General features: G+C 56.5%; 1 protein-coding gene across 4 annotated transcripts in view; it reads left to right on the top strand.

Annotated features, from left to right (window-relative positions):
* The window catches only part of MEAK7 (MTOR associated protein, eak-7 homolog), a 73,193-nt gene that overhangs the window by 46,864 nt on the left and 2,589 nt on the right, over window positions 1–23,740 (top strand). Inside the window, exons 1-7 of one of the 4 annotated variants that reach the window (XM_049622716.1) lie at window positions 5,544–5,858; window positions 6,024–6,109; window positions 13,390–13,567; window positions 16,193–16,423; window positions 16,712–16,860; window positions 18,746–19,170; window positions 23,378–23,496. In XM_049622716.1, coding sequence (XP_049478673.1) covers window positions 13,415–13,567; window positions 16,193–16,423; window positions 16,712–16,860; window positions 18,746–19,170; window positions 23,378–23,496 — 1,077 coding nt within the window. In that variant the 5' untranslated portion in view covers window positions 5,544–5,858; window positions 6,024–6,109; window positions 13,390–13,414. The other 3 variants (XM_049622717.1, XM_049622714.1, XM_049622715.1) reach the window with 3 other exon arrangements.

Raw genomic sequence — 23,740 nt, 5'->3', positions numbered from 1 at the left:
AAGCCAGGCTCAGGATGCCGTTTCCCATACAGGAAGCCCTCCTCGGGGTTCTAGAAAATGCAACTTACTGAGAGAGTTGACGGTTAAAACCGTCTTCTCACACCATTTTAAAAATTAGGAAAAGACCCCACCCCGTCGCTGAAGTCTGGTATCTTTCACGGGCACCACACATCCCGTTGGCAGCAGCCCCTGAACCTGTGCCCCGCGGCCCTGGGCGTGGTTGTGGCCAATGTCGCCTCGTCCCCGCCGCACAGCGTTCTTGGGGGTGGGTTCCTGGAGGCCTGTTCTGTCCCCCCCCCCCCCCCTTTTTGTTTTAGCTGCCGGACAGGAAGTCTCTTTGACACCTAATTCCTGGTTGCCATAGATACACGGTCCCTTCGGGGAAGGTAGTGAGCAGACTGCAGGCTTGGAGGCCAGACCTTCTGCAAAAAATCCGTGCAAAGCCTCTTTTGAAACTGAGGGCTTCCTTTATGAGCCCTGCTGCCCTCCCGGCCCCGGGGCTGCTTTTCACCATATAAGGCAGTCCCCGCGGTGGCCCCACGCAGGTGAGCGGGCTGAGACACAGGCCTTGCTCAGCTCAGCTGTAGAGACACTGCCATCTGGGCCTGTGCACAGAGGAGATTAGCAACGAGGAGGTTTTGGCACCTCTCATGGTCTTAGAGGAAGAAAAAGGCCTGTGGACCACAAAAGCAGAAATGCAGCTTTGTCGTGGCGAGACATGGTGGGTTGTGAATCTAGGATGTCACCAACTCTGCGAGGCTCACGAAACACTGTGAAGAGGCCATGTGTGTCCCGTGTCACCCAGAGTGGGATGGCAAGCGTGTGTGTGTGTGTGGGCTGGGGGGAACGGCCAAACCCAGGGTGTGAAGAGTCGTGGGGTCCGCTCAGGAGGGCGGAGGTCACTGAAGGGTTTTTAAGCAGGTGACAGGTGTGAGGGCACAGGTGTGGGGTCGCTGCTCCCAGGGCAGGGGCAGGGCGCCCCTGGGGCCTTCTCACACTGCTGGTCTCTGGCTGTCCTCTCCTGCCTTCTCCTTCCTATGACCCCTTTGAGGATACTGATGAAGTTTAAAAAAAAAATTTTTTTTTAATTTTTTTTAACGTTTATTTTTATTTTTGAGAGAGAGAAACTGAGTGCGAGCGGGGCAGGGGCGGGGCGGGGGGAGAGACACAGAATCCAAAGCGGGCTCCAGGCTCTGAGCTGTCAGCCCAGAGACTGATGCGGGGCTCAAAGTCATGAACCGCAAGATCATGACCTGAGCCGAAGTTGGACGCTCAACGGACTGAGCCACCCAGGCGCCCCGATGAAGTTTTATTTGGATAATTGGAGAGGCAGGAAGAGACTAGAGCCCCAAGTAAACGTCCCATGCGCAAACCTTTGAAAAACACACGATTCAAAGAGCACGGTATGAAAAGAGGAAGGAGAGAGACTGGGTGATGGCGAAACCCAGGTCAACACTGGATGGTGGTTGGCCAAGGTCAACACCAACCGAGATAAGTCACAGTGATGGCATGTGTCCTTGATACGATGGACGAGCAGACGCTTTACACCCCTCAAAGGGGTGTAAATCTTCACCCCCTCAAACCCACAACCCTAGTCTAGTCATGAGGAAAACACCAGGCAAATCCCAATAAAGGGGAACCCGACAGAACACCTGACCAGCATGCCTCAAACTGTCCCGGTCATAAAAACCGAGGAGAGTCTGAGCAAACATCCCCGTCTGGAGAGCTGCATGTAACGAGGGATCAATATTGCTTCACTAATGGTGACAAATGTGCCATACTAATGTAAGATGTTAATCATAGGGGACACTGGCTGTAGGTTGCACAGGAAAGTTTATTTATGTATTTTGAGAGAGAGAGAGAGAGAGAGAGCGAGCCCACATGCATGTGTGGGGAAGGGACAGAGAAAGGAGAGACAGAATTCCAGGCAGGCTCTGCACCGTCAGCGTAGAGCCCGACATGGGTCTTGAACTCATGAACTGTGAGATCATGACCAGAGCCAAGATCAAGCTGGCTTAACCGACTGAGCCACCCAGGTGCCCGGTGTACTATACTTTGTAAATCAAGAGTCCGATGACCAACCGACTGAGCCACCCGGGCACCCCTAAAGAGTTTATTTTTAGGTAAACTCTACCCCCAACCTGGGGCTCAAACTTAACAACCCTGAGATCAAGAGTCACGTGTTCCACCTAGGCCAGCCAGGCTCCCCTGAAAACACACAGGACTGTAGCAAAGAATCTTACAGTGATCGTGGGCGCCACCTTGTGGGCACATGGCCTCATTCGCTGTGACAGGTCTGGGTTTGGAAAATGAAAGAGCCAGTTTTCTTCGCTGCAGTGACTCTAACCCAGCAGGGGTGAGGGGTGGGGCCAGACCAGATGCGAAGCAAACACAGGACCCTTCATCATGGCTGCTTCTGTTTGCCCCTTGACCTTGAGTTAGAGATGGAGCTTTCTGTCCCACTGTCACCGGTCCAAGATAGCCTTGCAGGTGCAACCATGATAGCCTTTTTATTTCCTGCCGCCCCTCGAACCCGCTCGACCCTGGATGAAAAGTCCAGAACTTCCCCATGATTTTTTTTTTTCTCCATTCTTGGGAAACTAAGTCTCGGGTCACTTTTAGATTGCTGGTGGTCTCAGTTTAGCACTGAAAAATGTCCAGTCCCGACTGATAACGCTTGGACCTTCATTCAACATTAAATCTTCCCCTCTCCCTTCTAGAGCCTGCTGTGGACATTTGGGGGGTGGGGTGGGGGAGTGTGGTGTTTGTCTTCCTTGCTCCCTTCTTCCCTTACAGCTGCTGCTGTCACTAGGGTTGCGGGATAAAACCGGGATGCCCAGTAACATTTGTATCAATAATTTCTTTTTAGTGTACGTAGTAGGTCCCCTGCAACATTGGAGACTCTACCAAAAACAGTGACTGTTGATCTGAAATTCAAATTTAACTGGGCATCTTGTATCTTGATTGGCTACCTCTGGCCCCCCTGCTTTCTGACCCCTGCAGGCTCCCAGCTGAGGGACGGAGGGAGGAGAGGTTATCTGTGCTCCCCCCACCCCCCATGGCTGCTGGAGCAAACTACCCCACCTTTAGTGGCTTAAGAGAGCAGTAACTCACTCCCTTACGGTTCAGGAGGTCACGTGTCTGAGACCAAGATGTCAGCAGGTCTGTGTTCTTGCTGGAGGCTCCAGAGAATTTCTCCCCTGCCTTTTCTGGCTTCTGGAAATCCTTCCTCCACCTTCAAGCCAGTAACACAGCTTCTGTTCCCTCCCTGCCCCCCTCTCCTTCTATCCCCGTGTCCCCGTGTCTGGCTCTGACCCTCCCCTCTGTGGCCAGCTGGCTTTGGGCCATCTGGGCCCAGCCCGTGTTCACAGCTGATCTTGATCTCAGGTCCACTTCGGTGCATCCTTGGAAGCCTTCCTGGCCCACTGCAACTCCCCCCGACTGGGCATTGCCCGGCCTTTGGCTGGTGGCTCCCAGTCTGCCCCGGGGCGGGCTCACGCCCCTGCAGTCTGTCCTTGCTGGACCCCGGTGACCCCAGGTGGCTGTGCTCACTTTGCATTCTGAATCCTGGCCCAGATCCTGCACGTCTGATGAGCAGTGGGGTGGCGGGACGGTCACTGCCAGGAGCAGACCCTTCTCTGCCGGGCCTACACCTCTGGTAATGCACGTGTGACGTGGGCATTGGCTGGAGCCCGTGGGGGGACCGCCACTCCCCTAGCCCCGGTCCTGAGGTGAGAGGCTGGCTCCCCACTTACTCCTGGGGAAACGGCCTCAGCCCCCAGCGAGTCCCTTCAGATTTCCCCTCAACTCCACAGCCCTTAAGATCCCCCCTTCTGGGAGGGATTAACTCTCCCTGGAGTGGAGATGTGAGCTCACAGGAGGGAAGGTAGTCCAAGGGTGTGCCAGGCAGTGGAACAGAGAGGCCCTCTGGTCAGAAGGGCCCGTGCCACCAACCCAACTCATCGCGGTTGATGTTGACCTTGATCACGTGGCCGAGGTCGTTTTGGTGAGACTTCTTCACGGCAGGGTTAACCCGGCTCCCACGTTCATCCTGTCCCCTTTGGAAGGAAGTCCGTGTGCAGGCAAGTTAGGCTCCACCTCCTTGACTACAGAGCATCTACATAAATTATTGGGATTTTTTGGTTTTTGGGGTTGTTTTGAAGGGGAGATTCGCCTCTTCTCCTACATGTATTATTGAGTCAATCGTATGTATGTAGTTGTTTTATTCCTAAATTTCTTTCGTGACACGTAGCTCCACAAATAGGGCAAGCTTTAGACGCGAGCCTACGTTTGACCCAGATTGATACAAATTTCATTACGTAGGACATTCCAGAAACGGAAAAACTGCTCATGCCTTTGTGTGTTTGGGATTCATTCCAAAGGCTTTTAGCCTGCTCTGTTGTTGAGAATTGTTCATCACAAAAGCTCCAGGGGTCATGCAGCATAAGCTCATCAAAGTAGCCCAAGGTCTGTTTCTTGGCGTTGGCGATCACTAGGCTTCCAACGTTTCCTTCAAATCCGCTCTTTTAACACAAGAAAATGTACCCCAGGAGAAGCCGGGGTACAAGCCACATCCTAAGTGAGTTTGGAAAATTCCCGATATTTCAAACTTACTCTTGAAATGAGCACCTACAGCTGAGGCCATGGGGGGGGGGGGGAGCCAGACCTACGAAGGGGAGTTCTCCCCCAAACACCCAGCTTTTAAAGGGTATGCCATACAAATGTGCAAATTTCAAGCTTATATAAATATTACTAAAGCACGACGGTTAACCGTACTAACTTGTGAGCCAAATCTGGCTGGCTGCCTGTTTTTGTACAGCCAGTGAGCTATGAATGATCTTCACATTTTCAATGGTTGGAGGGGGGGGGATCAAAAGAATTTTTCATGATGTGTGAGAGTTATATGAAATTCAAATTTCAGTGTCCGTCATTAAAGTCCTAGCCTAACACAGCCACGTTCGATGGTTCGTGTACTGTCTGTGGCTGTTTTGTGCAATGACCACGGAATCGAGTAGTTGTGAGAGACTGAATGGCTTGAAATACCTAAAAACATTTACTACCTGGCCTTTCACAGGGCAAGTCAGCTAGCCCTTAGTTTAAATTTTCTTTTTAATGTTTATTTATTTTTGAGACAGAGCATGAGTGGGGGAGAGGCAGAGAGAGCGGGAGACGCAGAATCTGAGCCATCAGCACAGAGCCTGATGGGGGGCTCGAACCCACGAACTGTGAGATCATGACCTGAGCTGAAGTGGGACGCTCAAGCGACCGAGCCACCCAGGTGCCCCAGCGAGCCCCTACTTTAGTGCTTAGACCAGTAAAAGCGTTTTTCACGGAGGACAGTTATATCACCGATGTTGCTTAGAATTGCCAGCTCGTGGTGATGGTAAGCAGACTGACTCTGTGCATGGTGTAGCCACCGTGAATATTACTGCAGGGTTTTCTGAGGCCAAAGCACAGCGGGGGTTGTGGGGGGGGCGGGCGGTGCAGACAATGGGCGCAGGGGTGTCCCTGGCTCTTGAGGCCAGAACACTATCAAACCAACCGTGAGTAGGTCTGCTTTTTATCCCTCTGAGCCTGCTCGTGTGTGTAAGCACAGGGGGATCCAATCCTTCCGCTGCCTTGGCTGCAGGTGGCACAAACCTAACCCGAATGAGCTGGAGAGTGGGGATCCTTCACCGGTGTCGCTGGGCTTTGGGACACTTGCCTCTCCTGGACAGCTTCTCCTTGGTGCTCAGGCCAGTCGTGCCACGAGGGACCGTGCTTTACAGGTTGTCATCAGCCACGTGCAGCCCTCAGGCAGGGCTAGAAGCAGGAAGGAACTCCCCTCGCCGGGTTCCCAGCTGGAAAATGGCCAAGGGGTAAGTGAGTGGTAGGGAGGGTGGAGGCAAGGCTGGGCAGAAAGAGCTTGGCAAGGCAGGAGACCCTTGACACAAGAAGGGAGAATGTTCAGATGGCTTCTGAGTCCTTCCGAAGCCTAGACATGCTGTGTGTTCCCTTCTCTCCCACCTGTTGCCTCATGACAGCCTCCACCAGGACCAACCCCGCAATCTGACAAGGCGGCTTTGTGAACCCAGTGCCCCAGGAACTTTGGGCAGCTCCCCTGACAAAGGTAAAGCGTGAGCTTTCAGAGGGTTTTGTGGAAAAGTGGGGTTTGGGTGCAGTTGGAAAGCAGCAGGCCTTGGTGCCAAGCAGGGCCACGTGGAAGGGACCAGCATCAGGTCTGGGCTCCAAAGGGCAGCAGCGGCTCTGTTCTCTCGGGAACCACAACGCCATTCTGGAGCTCGGCGCCTGGGTTGGAAATCTGGCAAAGTTGACTCAGGTTCTCCGGGCGGGAGCGGGAAGTTTTCATGCTCACTGAGAGAGCGTCAACAGCAAAGTTTGGGCTGATCTATGATTTCGGAGTTTTAAGTTCTTTTGGAGTGAAACATTCACGACTCAAAGGGATCTTTATGGTACTTTACAGGTACAGACACGCGTCCTTGAGAAAGAACGTTTCTTGTGAATTTTAGGATCGGTAAAAAGCATCAGCTGGCTTTATCTGTCTGTGTCTGTCATTGGGGCCTGATGAGTGGCCCAGCTGATCCCGCAATCCTAGTTCTCCGTCTCTAGGGGGCAAGATAGGTATTTGCCAGTTAAGTGCTCCCTTGATTGGGTAGGGCGGGGGTTGGAGGAGGCAAAGGGGCCAGGAGGAGGCTGTTACTGAAGTCTGGCCTGGGTGAGGGGGCTCCCGGGGACATGGAGGGAAAGGGGTCGATGCAGGACCTGTCTTGGAGGTAAAACAGAACCTGGGGAAAGAGGGACGAGGAGGCGTGGCAGGTGTTGACATGTACTGAGGAAGGAGGTAGAGAGGAACAGTTTTGGAGGGAAGAGGCTGAGTTTGGGTTCCGCTGGGCTGGCTTTGAGGTACAGCCTTGCAGAGATGCCTGCTAAGCTAAGAGCATATGGGGTCAAAGTGCAGGCTTGGGGGTCAGCACAGTGGACAGCAGGAAGTGAAGTCATGAGGAAGGCTGTTATCTCTGGAAGGGGTGCATGGGGAGAACACGGAGAGGGCCTCCCGCAGAGCAGAAGTCAGCAGGGGCTCGGTGAAAACTTCCTGGGAGAGGGGAAGAGAGAGGCCAGGGACTAGCGACCTAGAAGCCCAGAAAGGAGGGCTTTAATAAGGCATGCATGCGAGGACTGAAAGTGCCCGCTGTATTTAGGGACAGGGCCCCTGGGGCCAGGTGTCAGGGGTTTGAGGAAGGAATGGAAAGTGAACGAGTTGGGATAACAGTCTGGAAACATTCTGGAGTGGAGCGAGGGGGGTGGGGGTATTGGTGGAGAAGGGCGTGGGGTCAGGGACAGTGGGTCAGGCTGGAACGGATATGAGCACGGGTTAAACACCGCTGGGAAGGATGAGTTAGTGAACGCGGGCAGAGGACTCGGTTACCTGGGGGAGGGCAGGGGAGGGCTGGCACCCAAGCTGCGGGTTAGGGGTATCACAGGGGAGCCGCCTGGGTCTGGATCCGCAGCCAGTTACCTGCCTCTTCCCTCATTGTCTCCACTGGGCCCACTCTCCTCTCTCCCAGCTACTCCCTCATCCCAGCCACGTCCCAGCTTCTCCCACGCCCCCCCTCCCCCCCAGGTGCTCCTCGTTGCCTCCCGCCCCAACCCTGCCCCTTCGCTCTCCTGCCCGCCCTCCCTGCTCCTCTGCAGCCGCTCCCGCGGGAATCCTGCCGCTCCCGGGTGCTCCTTCCGGCCTGCTGGCCCCGCCCCTAGCCCCGCCCGCCGAAGCGCCATGAGGTGCATGCCTATTGGCTGACTTCTTTACAGGGCTCGGCCCCCTCGGCTTCCATGTCTGCTATTGGGGCAAATAGCTGCCCGTCAGCGCTGTCGCCTGGCAACGGGGGCGGGCTGCTCCGGAGGAAAATCCATGCCGGAGACCTGAAAGGCAGGTTCCGCTGGGAGCTGGGCGGGGGGCGCTGGCCCGGCGGCCCGGAGCGAGCAGCTGAGCCAGGGGAGGGGTCTGGGGCGAAGGCCCGGGGCCCGGGAGAGAACGGTGCCCGGAGTGGGCTTGGGCCCTGCCCCTCTCTGGCCGCCCACCCCTCTGGGCCCCAGGGCGGGAGAGGTGAGGGGTTTGGGAGGACAGCTGCGAGGGAGGGAGGGCCTCCCCGCGTGGTCAGTCGGAGCACAAAATCACCCCGCGTCTTCTGCCTTTCGTGTGGTTAAGATCAGAGGGTCCCAGCAGGTGCTTACTTACCCCGGGATCCCCTGGGTTGAGGCCCGATCTCCGGGAAGGACGGTGGTAGAGGCGGCATAGACGCGGGAAGAACTGGGGAGCATCTGTGGGAGAAGGAGATGGGCGGGGGAGGGGGGGGTTGGGTATGTTGGACTGGGGGTGGGAGTGGGGGATCTTGTATTCTGACCACAACTTACTAGCTCTGTGGGGTGGGGGTGGGGGGGTAGTGGAGCTGGTGGCTGAGTTCACAGAGGGGAGAAAAACAGCGCCCCAGGGCTAACAGCCCTGCAGATAAGCCAAGTGGGGCTCCCTGGAGGAAGGGAAGCCAGCCTTGGGCAGAAGCAGGACAGGTCACCTTCCGGCCAGCAGGGACTGCGCGCAGCCTGACGGCGGGCCCAGGCCTGAGCTGACCCTTCGCAGAGGGCCGCTGGTTCTGGGATGTAAGCAGGGCTTGAAGTCTGTATGTCCTGATGAGGTGGTTGGGGGCCTTCCCAGAAAGGGGGCACTGAGGGCCAGGTGACTGCCCTCAGGACAGTGGCCCCTTGGAGGCAGGGGCTGGATGTTGGCAGCCAGAGGGGAGAGCACCCAGGACAGAGGCCAGCGGGGGAGGCTGTGAGGACTGACTGTGCTATCTGCGGCTCCGTTCTGCGGGAAGACTGCTCCTGGCTGTCCCCCAACACTGAGGGGGTTCCTTGCTTCCAGGCCGGGCTGCTTCCATTGTTCCTGGGGAGGGACTCAAACTTGCGTTGCTTGGGCCCATCTGTCTCCATTTCTGGCACCCAGAGAGCCCCGTGTTGCCTCATTTAATCGTTTCTTCCTCATGATGGGGCTGGTAGCACTTCCCTCATTTTACTAAGGTTGGAAGAGGCTTAGTAACTTGCCCGTAGTTATAAAACCAGCCAGTGTCTGAACTTGAACTTGGGTCTGTCCATCGTGGCTTGCAACGTGACTTAAGCGCTCAGGCCCTTGAGCTGAGAAGCAAGCATTCAGGATTATCTGTGCACTTGGGCTCCGCCCCACTGCCCCGAAACTGCAAGGCCAGTTTCCCACCTTCAGCCCTGTAGCATTTGGGGGCAGGTAGTTTGTCGTGGGGGGCTGTCTTGTGCAGTGTAGGAGATTTAGCACCCCTGCTTCCTACCCCCTAGACGTCAGTCAGCATCAGCAGCCGGACCTCACTGCCAGATGTGCCCTAGGGGACACAATGGCCCCCAGATGGGAACCGCTGATGTAAGCGGTCTGAAAGTGACATCTAGGTGCTTCCTGCTGAAAGAGAACTTGGTCTCTGTGAGCCTACCGAAGACTCAGGCCAGCGTCGGGTTGCCAGGCAAAGAGGCTGTCCTACGTACCGCGAGGGTCTCACGAGAAAACCACCGCCAGGGAAGACAGTTCAGGAGGTTGTATTTGGGGAGAAGGACGCATCGAAGGCCTTCATTTCTTCTCCAGAGTTGGTGAGGAAGACTTGGCAAGATCGTAGTGACCTAGGCGAGGCCAGATGAACTGCGGGACACTTGGTGCCGTTGTTGTGCCTTCTTTCAGAGGAGGGGGGCCTGTCCTTGGAACTGTTTCAGATGTGTCTGTTCACCGGCACTCGGCCGGCGCCAAGCACAGTGGGATGGGGGGCCGGGGGATGTTCTGAGGCTGATGTCCTCCCCACCATGTGACTCCAGGCCTGGAGTCCTGCCAGAAGCAGCTATGCACACCCTTCTCCCTCCCACTTGAAGAAACCTGTGTTGCCGGTTGGCCCTACTTCTGGGCCTTTCCCATTGTCTCCTGGCGCTGGCCTGTGCCCAGCCCCCTGCTGATGGTCTACACCTCTCCTGTCCTCAATGTTGCCGGCTCGCCCAGCCCTGTTCCTTCCTCACAGCCGGTTGGGCCCCCGGGAGATCTGGCCGGGCCACTCCGTCCTGCTGTGTTTTCAGACAACAGTGGAGGGACGTGTTCCCGTGGGACAGAGGAGAAGGTGGGGGGCAGAGGTGAGTGGAGGCAGACGAGGAGGGCCCCCTGACTCCGGAGCCCCGCTGGTTCCCCTCAGCGATCTTAGTCCGCCCCCCTGCACCTTTGTGCCCACTGTCCCCACTTCCCAGGGTAGCCCCCTGTGGGAGCCTGGAGACCCAGCTGGGACGTGTCCTTCGGGACATTTTCTCCTGCCTTGTGTTCTCCTTTCGATCCCATCTGACCCCTGCAGCACTTATCTGTCTGTCCCTGTGTGATGGGAAGTTCCTGCAGCCTAGCGCCTGCCTGAGGCTTCTCTGTGTCTGCCCGCACTCTGATGGGGTCTGGCCCAGGGGACGATGAGTCACTTACTGCAGGGTTAGACGAAGAAGAAGGGCCTGGGAGGCGGGGCCTGTGGCCCCTTCGTGGCACAGCCTCTAGGTACACTGTTCCCTCACCTGGAACGTTTGGAAACTTCGGAAACTTCCGAGGAGTGGCGTTTAAATGCTGGTGGGCTTTCAGCTCCAGATGTCCCTCTTAAAGAGGCTGGCCTCCCCCTGGCAGGGCGATTCCTTGGCGGTGAGCAGGGAGGAGGCTTTCTCAGGATTTGGGGAATTGGAACGCGGGGCAATCAGATAGCATCGCTGGTAAAGAGAGGCCGGGGGGTGGTGTCCGTTGGGGATCCCATCCTTGCTGGTGGCTCTCCCTGGTGGCTTCTGGGTTTGTTTTCTTCTCCAGGCGGGACGGTTCGGCAAACGGAATTGCGCGTGCGGAGTCCCTGGCGGACCGTGGGGCATAGAGGTGGCATCCCGGAGCTTGTCCTTGGGCAGGGGACCGGTCGTGGGGGTAGAGCACGTGGCACCGATCCAAGAGGCCCGTGAGTGCCGTAGGGTGGGGAGTGCGTCCCGCCGGGGCGGGGGCGGGGGGTACTCGGGCCAGGCTGGCTTCCCAGAATAGACATGTGGGAGCCCGCAGGGCAGCGGGAGGCTGGGCCGGTCCCCCCGAGAGGCCGGCCAGGGATGTGACGGGCATCGGACAGGCATCCTGCCTGCCTGCTCTGGGTTGCTCGGGTGCTAGGCAGGTGGTTGTCGGGCAGAGTCTCTGTGACTTCCAGGTTTGAGCAGGCAAGTCAGGCATGAGCCTGGAGGAGGTGGGGGGGGGGGCAGTGTGAGCAGAGCCGGGGGGGGAGGGGCCTATGCTCCATTTCAGTTAAGGTGATGCCAGTTCTAGGAAGGTCAGGAGGACCGAGTAGCCTTGGAACCCAAAGGCTGAGTGCGGGGGCGTGGGGGGTGGCTCTCAGGCTGCTGAGAAACTTGAGAAGTGGAAGCATTTAGATCGGCTGGCCTGTGAGTGACAGCCCCAGACTGGGCTCTGCTTGCCCTCGTTTCCAGCTGCCTTTGTAAGCGCGCTGCGGTCCCTGTCTGAGTCCTTACTGGGGTCCTCTTTGGGGCACATGGGTCCCCCTGCCACGGTGGCTGTTGGGAAAAAAGATACCAAAATACCAGTAGCGTTGGAGAGGATATGGAGGAATTGCAACCCTCCTGCTTTGCTGCTGGGGTGGAAAATGGGAAACAGTTCGGCGGTTCCTCAGAAGTGGAACGTCGGGTTACCGTATGACCCAGCAACTCGGTTCCTAGGTATGTGCCCCCGAAATCTGAAAGCGGGGACTCGAACAAGTATCTGTGTACTATGTTCGTAGCGGTGGCATTCGCGACCCCCAAAAGGCAGACGCAGCCCCGACGTCCAAGGACAGATGCGCGGATACACCAAACGCGATCTCCCGTATCCCCGCAGAGTAATTCAACCGTGGGAAGGGATGATGCAGTGGCCTGTGCCACGGTGCGGATGAGCCTCGAAAACACTGTGCTGAGGGAAGGAGACCGGACCCCGGAGACCACAGATTGTGTCATTCCACGTACATGAGCGTCCAGAACAGGGACGCCCGTGGAGACGGCCATAGGGGGCGTCCGGGGGCTGGGGGAGGGGGCAGGGAGTGAGCGCCAAGGGGGACGAGGTTTCCTTTCGGGGTGACAGAGGTGTGTTGGAACCGGGTAGAGGTGGTGGTCACACGACACTGCGGATGAGCTGAATATGCTACCAAATTGGGTCTCTTGAAAATGGTTAGTTTCACGTTGTGTGAATCTCTCCTCTAGAGGAAAGAAAGAAGAATCCCTACTGTACCCCGTTTCCCCTTGAGGTCAGCCAGGTCTTGGTGGCCTGCCCTCCCCCTCCCCCCTCCCCCCCCTTCCCGCTCCCCTTTCCCCTCTCCCCCCTCCCCTTTCCCCTCTCCCCCCTCCCTCTCCCCTTTCCCCTTTTCCCCCTCCCCCTCCCCTTTCCCCTTTTCCCCCTCCCCCCTCCCGGGCTCCACCTGGCCCAAGGCTGCTCTCTCCTGGGCTGCGGGAGACGGTGCCTGTGTCTCAAGCCTGTGTCTCAAGCAAAGGCGAAGGACGGAATGAATGAGCCACAGCACTTGGCCTCCTGAGAGGCTTTTCTTCCTCTCTCTGCTTTTCTTTCTTTTTTTTAATGTTTATTTGTTTATAGAAAGAGTGAGAGCGTGTGCGTGCAGGGGAGGGAGAGCCGGAGACAGGATCCGAAGCAGGCTCCGGGCTCCGAGCTGTCAGCACAGAGCCCACCGTGGGGCTCGAACCCATGAATCGCGAGATCATGACCTGAGCCGAAGTCGGACGTTTAACCGACTGAGCCACCCAGGTGGCCCTGACCCTGCTTTTCTGACCCCCCAGCTGGGGGCAGATCCAGGATCACAGGGAAACGCCTGTCCAGTCCCACGTTCACTTTATAGGTGGTATTTTTAAGGCGCTGCTTTGATTCAAATACGTGTGATCATCCAGCCTTCCAGACGTTTTTCAAGTCAGGTTTTAAAAAATACGAGCATTTCAATTAACATACTGATTTTTCTACCTTTTCAGTGACAATGAGTTTTAGAACCGTGTTTTCTTTCTTTCTTTTTTTTTTTTTAGAACCGTGTTTTCAAATAACGCGGTCCAGACTGCTTGGCTGTCATGAGTATGCTCCAGGGGGCCAGGGTCGGGCTTTCCCACTTTATTTTCATCGACTCTGTTGCTGAACCACCTTGGAACATTGCTTAGCTCTGAGGGGTTCCAGCCCCTTTTTGCAGCTAACTCAGCACTGACTGACTGACCATGTGATTGTCAACGTTGATTTTCTATGACGACTGTGTTCTGACCTCTCTGACGTGATCTGTGCCGTGGTGTCTTCTGTAGAGAATTCTGCCGGATACAAGGAGACATGGGCAACAGCAGAAGCCAGTCGGGGCCGAGGTTTTGTTCACAGTTTCTCCCCGAGGAGCAGGCCAAGATCGATGGGTTGTTTGACGCTCTGTCATCGGAGAAGCAGCGCCCGGATACCTCCCCCAGGTCCTTCTCTCTGAAGGCACTAAAGGTGAGAGCGGGACGTGGCCGTTAGCGTGAACTCCGGAGCAGGTGCTGTGGCCTTCGGGCCCAGGTCGGCTCTCCGTGGTTGTCTGATGGACGTACGGCACCCTGCGAAGTGCGTCTTCTGTAAAGGGCAGAGAGGATGCGTTCTCTGCTCCGCGGGCTGCGTGATCTCTATCGCGACCGTTCTGCCTCTGTGCCACGGTGCGTTGGGGGACACTTCCAGCTTGAGACCAAAGGGTCCAGCCCTGCTCCCCGTCTCTTAAACCTTTGTCACCCGATTTTCCTCCGAGACTGGGTGGCGGAATGTCTGAGCCAGATTAGTGGGTCCAGAAACCACAGGTTTGTTTTTTTTTTTTTTTTTCTGAGAGAGAGAGGGCACAAGTGAGTGAGGGACAGAGAGGGAGAGAGAGAGAGAGAGAGAGAGAGAGAGTAGGGCTCGTGCTTAACCGACATGGGGCTTGAACTCACGAAGCGTGAGATCATGACCTGAGCCGAAGTCCAATGCCTAACTGACTGAGGCTCCCAGGTGCCCCCAGCAACCGCAGTTTCAAGTGTACTTTGCCTTCAGATGAATTTGTAAGTGTTGGATGTTCTAGGAATTTGATGTCCTCCTAACAAAAGAATGACGTTTAAGTTCCGCGTTTACCTGACAACGGGTTCACACTGCCCATTTCCCCATCTTTGCACCCCTTTCCGTGGAGTTTTTTTTTTTTTTAATGTTTATTTATTTAGTTAAAGAGACAGCACGAGCAGGAGAAGGGCAGGGAGAGGGAGAGAGAAAGGATCCCAGGCCGGCTCCACACTGTGAGCACAGAGCCCGACATGGGGCTCGAACTCACGAAACGGTGAGATCATGAGCCAAAACCAAGAGTCGGACACGTGACCAGCCGAGCCACCCAGGCATCCCCCATGGGGCTTTTTTAGCAGTGTGTTTGGCCAGACAGAGGCAAGACCACATCCTCCTGGGTGATGTGGAGGTTGCAGTGTGGGAAGGCGTTCCAGCAGCCGCCTCCTTTAGCATGTGCAGAGTGGGAGCTGGGGGGCCTTTGGGGATCCCCAACATGCTCACTTTGCAGATGAGGAAATCGGCCGGGGAGGTTATCTCGGTGACAGCGATGTGCTGTGTGTGTGTGTGCGTGAGCATGTGTGTATAGATCTCCACTAAACCAAAGCACCCCAGTTTCCTGGGCCACCCACTTAGCTGAAGCAGACAGAACCAAACAGGGCAATTACATTTTTTTCTTAACGTTTATTTATTTTTGAGAGAGAGACAGAGTGCGAGCAGGGGAGGGGCAGAGGGAGAGGGAGACACAGAATCCGAAGCAGGCTCCAGGCTCCGAGCTGTCAGCACGGAGCCCGACGGCGGGGCTCGAACCCGCAAACCGTGGGATCATGACCTGAGCTGAAGTCGGATGCTTAACCTACTGAGCCCCCCAGGCGTCCCGCAACCAGGCCAATTAAAGGCATGAGCTCAGAGTAGAAATGATGTGCACAAATGTGTATGTATCACGGTAAGTGGGGTGAAAGGTTGATCAGAAAACCGGGCCACTGAATGAAGTGTCTTCTGGGGAAGAAGGGTGGGTTGCTTTTTCAGGAGAACCTGGAAAACGTTGACAGAACTGGGAGTACTCTGGAGGGTGAGTGTAGGAACCTGCCTTACAAGCCCCTCAGGGTATGCGTCTTGTCACACACCGTGCGGACACAGTCCGCAGTTCCAGGAGAATCCAGTTTTCAGACCCCGCTGCAAAGAAAGTTCGTGATTCAGTGTGTGTGTGACTTGCTCTCTCGCTCTCCATTTATTTGAAATCCCTGGAGCAAAGCAGATTTGATTGATGTTGGAGTGAAAACGGAGAGCCGTATTTATAGGACGTTATTGACAAGATGTTAATTAAGAATTAGACGTAAATTGGGGCGCCTGGGTGGCTCAGTCGGTTAAGCGGCCGACTTCGGCTCAGGTCATGATCTCGCAGTCGTGAGTTCGAGCCCCGCTTCGGGCTCTGGGCTGACAGCTCAGAGCCTGGAGCCTGTTTCAGATTCTGTGTCTCCCTCTCTCTGACCCTCCCCCATTCATGCTCTGTCTCTCTCTGTCTCAAAAATAAATAAACATTAAAAAAAAAATTAAAAAAAAGAATTAGATGTAAATAAAATGTAATTAAAAAGACATATTGAACATCTTGGGTAAGAAGTAAGAGCTGGAGAAGAGCCGATCAGCTGTGCCCAGACACGTGTTCCACGCGTTAATAAATTCAGACACGTACGTGGCTGCCACTGGTCTAGAATGAAGAAAGTGTAAGCAGAGTGAGGAGCAGCCAATGGCCAGAGGCAGGAATGACGTGGCCAATCTGGTGGGGACTGGAAAGTTGGCAGGGCAGGCTGGGCACAGACAGTGGAAGAGCCTCATGGCCAAGAGGAGCCACGAGCCAGGATGCATCAGGCATGGGCATTTTGGGGGGGGGGGTGTGACGCCCTTGGGTGGGGGAAGGGGGTCCACATGGAGTTAGCAAGGTTGAGTGCTGGAGCACTCATCCGGGAGCAGCAGTGGGTGCTCTTGGTCCCTGGTTCTTTTCCTGCGATCCCGCCACACTTAGCTTGGCCCCATGTAGCCTTCTCTCCGGTTTGTCCCCAACAGAGCCACCTAGGGGAAGCCCTTCCCCCGGAGATGGTCACAAGACTGTACGATGGCATGCGGAGCCTCGACCTGCCGGGGAAGGCGAAGGGGCCCAGCGAGAGCGTCTCCCGGGAGCAGTTCACAATGTTCATGTCCCACTTGCTAAAGGGAAGCTCCGAGGAGAAGAGTCTTGTGATCATGAAAATGATTTTTGCCACAGAAGGTCCCATGAAAGCGAGAGAAGTCCAGGAGGTAGCGAGGCCGCGAGACCCTTTTGGAGGTTTTGTATCCTCACCTGGGGGCTTAGGATGAGGGTGGGACACAGGGAGATGTCCCCCTGGGGGGGGACCCTGGTGAGGTCAGGACCCTGGACAGAGGCCTTGGTGAGCTGGAGCGTGAATGCCCTTTGTGTGATCTCGTCCCACCCTGTGGCCCATGATGGTCGGCATTGAAAAGATAAACGCCCTTCCCTGTGCTGATAGGACGTAGGTCATGGGTCAGGGTGGAAATGTTACTCATGGTAAAACTGTGGTCTTGCAGTTCACGGAGGATCTGGTTGGCTCTGTAGTGCACGTGCTAAACTACAGACAGGAGCTGAGAGGCTGGACCCAGAAGAGGGGCCCGGGCCCCCCGCCCGGGGTGCAGGTGCTGGCCGCCCAGCTCTTCTCCGAGATGGAACTCCGAGGCAAGTGGCCCGTGCGCTCGCCCACTGAGGCCTTGGCGCCTAGACTGGTACCCCGCGGTCTCAGTTACTGTAGCCTTGTCGTGAAGCTTTGAAATCCGTAAACATGAGTCCTCCAGCTCTGTTCTGGATTATCTTCTGGGCTGGCCGTAAGACGTGCCTCGATAGATTTGAAAGGATTGAAATCCTACAAAGTATGTTCTGCAACCACGATGGGATGAACCAGAGGCATTTGGGAAATTCACAAACAGGCAGAAATTAACATAATTGTTTCTACTGTTTCCTCTTGTTCTGCAAGGTCAGTAGTGATGTCCCCACTTTCGTTTCTGATCTCAGTCATTTGAGGCTGTTGATTTTTCTCGATCAGTCCAGCTGAAGGTCTCTCGGTTTTTGGTGGATGTTTTCAGAGAGCCCACTTTTGATACAGTTGGTTTTCTCTGTGTGTTTCTTCCTTCCTTTGTCTCTATCCTAGTCTTTCTTTCTCGGGGCTTCAGATTTCGTTTGGTCTACTTTCTTTAGCTCCCTAAGGTTGAAGTTTAGGTTATTGATTCGAGATCTCTCTTCTTTTTCAATATAGGCATTTACAGCTATACATTTCCTTCTAAGCACTGCTTTAGCTGAATCCCATAAGTTTCGGTACATGTTGTGTGTGTGTTCCTTCCTCTTGGTATTTTCTAACTTCTCTTTGATTCCTCCTTTGTTTGGTCTCTTGCTTGCTTAGATGTGTGTTATTTGATTTCTACATGTTTGTGGATTTCCCAAATCGCCTCCTGTTACTGATTTGTAATTTCATTCCATTGTGGTTGAAGAACGTACTTGGTATGATTTCAGCCCTTTTAAATTCACTGAGGCATGCTTTACACACTAGTTTATATGCGGACTATTCCAGAGAATGTGCCATGTGCACTTGAGAATCATGTATATTCTATTCCCGTTGGATGAGAAACCATATGTGTTTGAATTCACTTGGGATTTAAAAATACCTTTTTTGGTTTGGTCTACTTTGAATGAATCCCAATTCATGCAAATGAATCCCTTGGCAAAGTAGATTTGTTTTATAAAAGCATTCTTTTATTATAAAGTTGGATTTTAAAACGCATTTTGGAAACAGGTCATATTTCAAAAACCAAGTGGTGGAATTTGGAACTCGGATAGAAGAAGAACAACACGTATAAAATATCAGTGGTCTGTCTTCTGTTACCACCACCATATCGCCTCCATTCTTCGTGGATAAGAGATATAAAACAGGACTGTAGATAGATGTGAAGCATAATTCAGAGTTCATGAAACCCGTTCTTCCCAGATAAACTGGGGTGGGGGGTGTCCAGTAAGTTACCCAGCCACTACCCTGACTTGCCTGGAGAACATCAGGCTTGGAAAGCTCTGCCAACTGGCTGTGTTGAGTAGAGGCCCTCAGAGAGCGACTTTTGGTGTGGCTGTCTCCAGAACACCCGCTGGAGGGCTTCGGGGCTGGGCCCACGGGTGAGGCCTGGCTGTCTCCTGGGCCTCTGAAGCACAGCTTGCAGAGGAGAGAAGGTGCGGCTGTCAGATGGTCAAGATCACCGCCGTCCAATAAAAATGGAATGCAGGCACTGAGGCGAGCCACACGTGAAACTGTAAATCTTCCAGTAGCCACGTTGAAAGAGGAAAAAGAAACAGGGGAGTTACTTTTCATGTGTCCAGAGTATACTCTGACATCAGCGGTCACCATAAAGGTGATCGGGGTATCTTACATTTCTTTTTGGACACCAAATCTTTGGAATCAGGGCCGCATTTTGCACTAACCGCCCAGCTCTGTCCAAATGAGCGTCACGGCAGGTGCTCTGATGGGGGTCGTGGATGTCAGTTGATGCGATGGCCCCACTGGTTGTGTCTCCCCCTCCCCTAGGCAGCGAGGAGCTTCCGGGGCCTCAGCAGCTGGACCGTGACTGTGACCGAGCCGTGATCGAGGACTGGGTGTTCAGGGCCCCCCACGTGGCCACGTTCCTGAGCGTGGTCGTCCACAGAGGCTTTCTCCTCCCACGCTTGTCCCTCGATCTGGCCCCCCTGGTCCCTGAGCGTCACGTGGATCAGGAGAGGGTGTTTGAGAGCATCCTGGACGTGCCGTCGGTCATCTACGTCAACGCCCACCTGCCCAGGGAGCAGCGACACCGCTGGCACCTGCTCTTCTCGTCTGAGCTCCACGGGCACAGCTTCGCCCAGCTCTGTGGGCGCATCACCCACCAGGGCCCCTGCGTGCTGCTGCTCGAGGACCGTGATGGCCACGTGTTCGGTGGGTTTGCGTCCTGCTCCTGGGAGGTCAAGCCTCAGTTTCAAGGTGAGATTTGGTCCCCCAAAACCGCAGGCAGTAGCACGGAGTTTGTTGAGACTTCCGGCCTCGCGGTTGCCGCCTGGGGACCCCCGAGCCGAGCAGGGCGTGAGCAGGGCTTTCTTCTGTGTCCTACCAGTGCGGTTCTGGATGTGGTCAGGAGAAAGGAGATGCTGCCTCATGTGGTCTGGTGCTTCCTGGGTTTCTTCTTTGATTCTGGCAGCAGAGGAAGGCAGAGAGGACAGGGATCCTGACCCCGGATTCAGGCCCGGCGGCAGTGGCCCGGCATTAATAAACCGCGCCGGGTCCGGGCCACGGGGAGGCTGGGGGCTTGGGCTGCTCCTGTCCGATGGGTGTCTCCTCCACGGGCCGCCCCCCTTCCTGGACAGCCCGTCCCCAGCCCGTGAGTCTGCGTTGCTGCTTCTGTCTGTCCCTTCTGCCCTGGTTTTTCAGTCTTGTGACTTCGTTGTAATTCGAACGCTCTTGATGTGACTTTCCGTGCACTGGACGGCGGTCTCTTAAGGAAATTTTTCCGGTTCCGTAAAGAAAAGTGTTCTGATAAACATTTTTAAAGGACCATTCATCTCCTGGGCAGCAGGCTGCTCACACACTCAGAAGTGATGTCCCTGCGTGAGCCCCGGCGTGTGGCCCCGGAGGGTCTCCTTGGCTGTGAAACGGGCCTTTCCTGGAGGTTCTGGGAGACCCGATGCAGCCCTATCCTCACGCCCAGGAGCCAAATGGTTAATACTGGCCCTGAACAGGTCCTTAGACGTGACAGACGGGGTGGAAAGGCAGTCCCTTGGGGACAGGGACTGCGTGTCTGAACTAGGTCATCTGTTCGTCCCCAGCCTTCTCTCCATGCCACTCTGTGGGGGCCTCCTGACCAGCCCCCTGGTGTCCCTCTCACCTTCTGGTCCATCCATCGTGTCCCAGCGCGTCTGACATGCTGCCCTTCCTCTGAGACCCTGAACGCTGCCCACAGGAGGTCGCCTCTTCTCTCCAGCCTCCTGACCCGCGCCTGTCCCTGGTGCTTTGTGTGCAGTCTCCCCGGACCCCCTGCAAGCGGCACCCTCCCATCCTCTGATTCGGCACACGCTTCTCTTCCTCTCCCCCCGACCTGTTGGCATGGCCTCGTTGGGACTCAGCGCAAGGTCACCTCCTCCAGGAAGCCTTCCCAAACGTGGGAGGGCCATGTGCTTCCTGCGCATCCTCTGTCATACTGCACACCTCTGCACACCTTCCTCCACTCCGCGAGCTTCTGCGGGCCGGGACGTCGTGTCCAGGTGGCACAGCTGCCATTACTGGGTCGGTGGAAGGAGCTGAATCCCTGAGCTCCTGTTTGTTCTAGGATTTGCTTTTCTCTGGGTTTCAGAATGTCCTAGATCTTGAATCCAGTTGCTGCCACCAGCCCTTCTCCACTGTGTCCGGGACCCCCAAGACTGCCCACGTGTCAGTGACTCCCTCGGAGCACCTGCAGGTCTCAGGCTACGGTCCTCCTCGTGGCCGTGATTTATTACGGCAAGAGGACACGGGGCAAGGTCGGCAAAGGGACAGGGGCCAGCTTCCAGAGCCCTCTCCCCCGGGGTCACACGGGACACGCTCAGTTCCCTAGCAATGAGGCGTGAGAGCACATGTGAGGTGCCGCCCACCAGGGCTGCTCGGTAGGGACTCAGCGCCCCGGGTTTTATCGGGGGGCCGGTCACGTGAGCGCCCTCTGCCCGGCACATGCCCAAATCCCAGAGTCCCAGGACGAAAGCAGGTGCTCGGCCTCAACCACACCGTTTGCACAAAAGTGTCGGCCCGGGGAGCCGCTCTCGCCAGCTCTGGGAGTGGGGGACCCTCCAAGCCCCCGGATGGCGGCTGAGCGACCCTTCTGGGGGCCGCAGTCTCAGCCCTGTTGCGTTAGCTCACCTCTCGTCCCCACCCTCCTTGTCACCGTGTCTGGGGGAATGAATGGGGCATCCTCCCCCCTCCCGGCCCCGCTCAAGGCCTTGGGGGAGTGACAGGTGCTGTCCGCACGGTTGGGGGCTCGGCCTCAGCATTTGGAAGAACACGCCTATGAGTCGCATGGACTTCCGCCCCTCCCAGACCCTTTGGCATTAACTCCAGGCTGTCTCCGCTGGTTTTAATGTTTTATTACCAAATGGGCTTAGTCTTCAGTAAGAAGGGTGGAAAAACGCCAGCTCCCAACTTTCCAACCCCAGTCTGTGCTGTTCCGAGACGTGAGGGCAGAGGTCCGGCAGAGGGCAGCCTCGCGTCCCAGACGCAGGTCAGGTTCAGCGCAGGAGCTGCCCTCACTGCTTGACGTTGCGGGCCTGATGTGTCGTAGCAGCTGCCGAGTCGCTTCCGTTTTGCTTATGTGTCTGTGGTGCGGTGGACAGACCGGCGGCTTTGGGCCGAGCAGACGGTCTCCCCGGTGCTGGGCGGGGGGCTCGCCTTCCCCGGCCTGGGCTCCCCGGCACCGCACGAACTGGTGCTGCGCGGAAAGGCCGCCTGTGAGCGCCGCGGGTGGTGGCAGGTGCTGAACCCACGGCTGTCCCTTGGGTAGCGGGTATCGCTGACGTGACCTAGATGAGCCTTCTCTGGTGGCTTGACGGCTTTGCAGCTGATAATGACACCTTGGACCTTTGCCCCTAGGGAGGGAGCCCCCACGTGGCCCTCCCGACACGGCCCTCCCCGCGAGAGCACACCCGGATGCCCTCAAAGGAGGCCGCCTGCCGCCGACCACGTGCACTTGGCGGGCCTGTCGCCTCGCTTAGCGTCTGGGACCAAGGAAATGTTGGTGGAAAGCCAGCCTTGGGGTTGCAGGACAAAGTGATGCTTGCACGGGCACCCGGGGCAGCAGGGTGGGACCAGGCAGTTCATTGACCCGAAAACACCCCGGCCTTCTGGGGCTACATAAGCCCGTGGACTCAAGCCAGAGTCTTTCACCTGGAGTAAAGCCCTCTGTCGTGTGGCCCCAGGCTCATCTGTCTTGTCCTCTGACCCCGGCGCTCACAAACCCCGCAGTGTGGCCAGGGGCCCCTCAGTTCCCTGCCTGCCCATGTCTTGTCCCAGCACGGGGTCCCTCCTCCGGGAAGTGCTTTCTCTCAGCTGCCTCTGGTTCAGGATGTCCCTCGTGACCTTGGGTCCACCCCCCTCTCCTCGTGGATCTCTCTGGATTGGAGGCCCAAGGGTTTCCTGCCCAGACTCTGCCAGCTGAGGTATCCCCCCCCACCCCGCCCCGCAGAGCCCTCTGGGACTCGAACCCCCTTTCATATCCACCCTCAGCATTCATGCTGCCGGACTGCTCCTTCCCACGTCGCGAGCGGCCCGACCCCAAAGTACTGGCAGCTGGTTGTTGAGTTTCTTGTACAGGTGATTTGATATCAGGTGCCTTCACGATGTCCCCGGGGAGCCAGGCCTTAGGGCCGCGTTCTCACAACTGTGGGGAGTATCCCTTGTTTGGTCCCCACCCAGGGAGGTCCCTGGGCACCCCCCCCCCCTCCGTGGCCTCCATCCCTGTCCGTGGTGCTGACGGTGCTGGTGGAGAGGAAATCGCTGCGGGCAGGAGGGAGTCCCTGAGCCTTGGGATGCTGGTCATTTCCAGAGTGTTGACCGCCGTCTTCCCTGAGGGGCACACACACGTCCACACTCGTGCCCGGAGGGGAGGCAGAGGGTCGCGGCTGCCCGTGTGTTCCCTTTCCGGCCGCAAGTGCCCCGGGGGCTGCTGTGCACCTGCAGGCTTTCTCCCCCCGGAGGACGCATTCCTTCAGGCTGGGGACACATCCACTCAGTGTCACGTGCCCACTGGAGGGGGCTGTGCTGGCGAGGCTCCTGCGTGAAGGGGAGACTGCTCTTTTGACTTGAGTGTACTCGGTGAGCGAGCAACAGGCGATTCCCCTTCTGTCTTCCTTGGTGAGAGCTGGAAGGTGTCCCCAGCAAGCCACTGGTATGCTCACCACCACCCTCCCCCCCCTGCCCTGAGCTCACCTCTGGGTGCCCGGAGGTGGGGGGCTGGTGGGGGGACAGTGAGAAGGCCCAGCCTCTGCGGGGTCTGGGACCTGCCCACTGACCCCTGGTGGCCACAGTCCCAGTGTGCGGTGAGCTCCATGGGCACAGGAAGACCCGTGTGCAGAGTTTGCCTTGTGAGCTGTGGCTTGTTTGTAGTCCCTGCTTGTCCTGGTGCCCAGCTCACATTGGTGACCCTGCTTGTCCACACCCTGCTCACTTTCAGGGGACGACAGGTGCTTCCTGTTCTCCACCTCCCCCCGCATGGCTGTGTATACCTCCACGGGCTACAACGACCACTACATGTACCTGAATCACGGGCAGCAGACCATCCCAAACGGCCTGGTAAGGACTTGAGGAGAGCAGGGGACGTGCCACCTTGGTGCTGTCCTTCCTGCAGCAGGGCCAGTCCTGATGTGCCCAGGCCAATGCTCTCACCGCGAGCCAGGGGAGCCGTATGCACTGGGTCGCGTGCGTGGGCCGTGTTCATTCTGCGCAGGTCTCCGTGCTGGCGTGACAGCTGGGACGGAAGTCTCTCCTGCACGGTCGGGGTGTGTGTCAGTGGCTGGTGTGCAAACGGTGGACGCGG

The sequence above is a fragment of the Panthera uncia genome (genome assembly GCF_023721935.1).
Source record: "Panthera uncia isolate 11264 chromosome E2 unlocalized genomic scaffold, Puncia_PCG_1.0 HiC_scaffold_20, whole genome shotgun sequence".
NCBI lineage: Eukaryota > Metazoa > Chordata > Mammalia > Carnivora > Felidae > Panthera > Panthera uncia.
This window is presented reverse-complemented; position numbering and strand designations above follow the sequence as displayed.